Below are 1,151 nucleotides of genomic sequence, written 5' to 3' on the forward strand. Positions count from 1 at the left end.
CCAGAACCAGTCTCTGCCTTTGGGGAGCCCCTACTCTATTGGGAGGACACAAACCATATAACAGATGGACAAGTGAATGTGCAGCATGTGAATCGTGCTTTTATCCTTCTGGGTACTTGTTTTTCTATTAGTATGGGATTTAAGGCTTCCCTTAAAGGACCCTGGTAATGCAGTGGTTAAGTGCTCAGCTGTTAACTCTAAGGTCTGCGGTTCAAACCCTCTAGCAGCTGCATGGGAGAAAAGACCTGGAGCCCTGCTCCCAAGAAGATTACAGCCTAGAAAACCCCATGGGGCAGTCCCACTCTGCCCTTCAAGGTCACTGTGAGTCAGAATGTAACTGATGGTACCCACAACAACAAGGGTTTTGGGCAATTTGGGGACTTACTAACATGGGACCTTCTGTCTTCCTACTGCCACTGGGAGCTAAGAGGGGTGGTCTGGGCACTCCAGTCTCCACCATACCCAGCTGTCTGCTTCTGTCAAAGACCTGGCCCCAGTGGACATCTCAATTGAGGTCTGTGATGTAGACGTGTATAAGAAACTGGTACATGCCTGGCCAAAGGAGCTCCGTGTTGAAGCTGGGTTCTTGTTGTACTGGCATATGTGTTTGGTGATCTCAGATCTTAGAATTGTGAGAAGTGGCTCTTAATCCCAAAGTTGCTTGGAGCCTTTGCCCCAGGACTCTCCTAGGTTAAATATTGACTTCACTAGAGTCATGGCCCCATGATGGCAAGATATCTTGTAACTGCTGGATCCCCAGCACTCGGGAGAGTCCTGGGATTTTGTAAGTTCTTAGTTTGCTGAATGAAATAGTGACTTTATTTTCTTACCAGCTCAAATAAAACAATGATAAGACTCTTGGACTTAAAAATTCTACATCTACAAAGTAGCAGAACAACTCCCAACATGTTCCAAGTTGCCAGGTTGCTGAGTGCTCTGGTGAACTGCTCAGACTCCCAGGGTGTATTCACTCTTTCAGGGTACCAAGGTCTTAATTATGACACCTACCACTGGCTCAGATGCTAAGTGAGTAGTTTTCCCCCTTGATAGCTGATCCATCAGAAGGCTGTTTTCATTATCCATGGTTTGGACTGGGTTCTTTCTGTTCTCCATACAGGTTAGTCCTATCCCCTAGTCACTGATGATGTAGC

General features: G+C 46.6%; 1 protein-coding gene across 1 annotated transcript in view; it reads left to right on the forward strand.

Moving 5' to 3' along the window:
• COL4A4 (collagen type IV alpha 4 chain) overlaps window positions 1-1,151 on the forward strand; it is a 143,303-nt gene that overhangs the window by 60,700 nt on the left and 81,452 nt on the right. Inside the window, exon 17 of the mRNA XM_042783095.1 lies at window positions 486-544. Coding sequence (XP_042639029.1) covers window positions 486-544 — 59 coding nt within the window. The remainder of the gene's footprint in view (window positions 1-485; window positions 545-1,151) is intronic.

Source organism: Orycteropus afer, unplaced genomic scaffold, assembly GCF_000298275.1.
Source record: "Orycteropus afer afer isolate SDZICR_OR568_19922 unplaced genomic scaffold, OryAfe1.0 scaffold00002, whole genome shotgun sequence".
In the NCBI taxonomy this organism is placed as follows: domain Eukaryota; kingdom Metazoa; phylum Chordata; class Mammalia; order Tubulidentata; family Orycteropodidae; genus Orycteropus; species Orycteropus afer.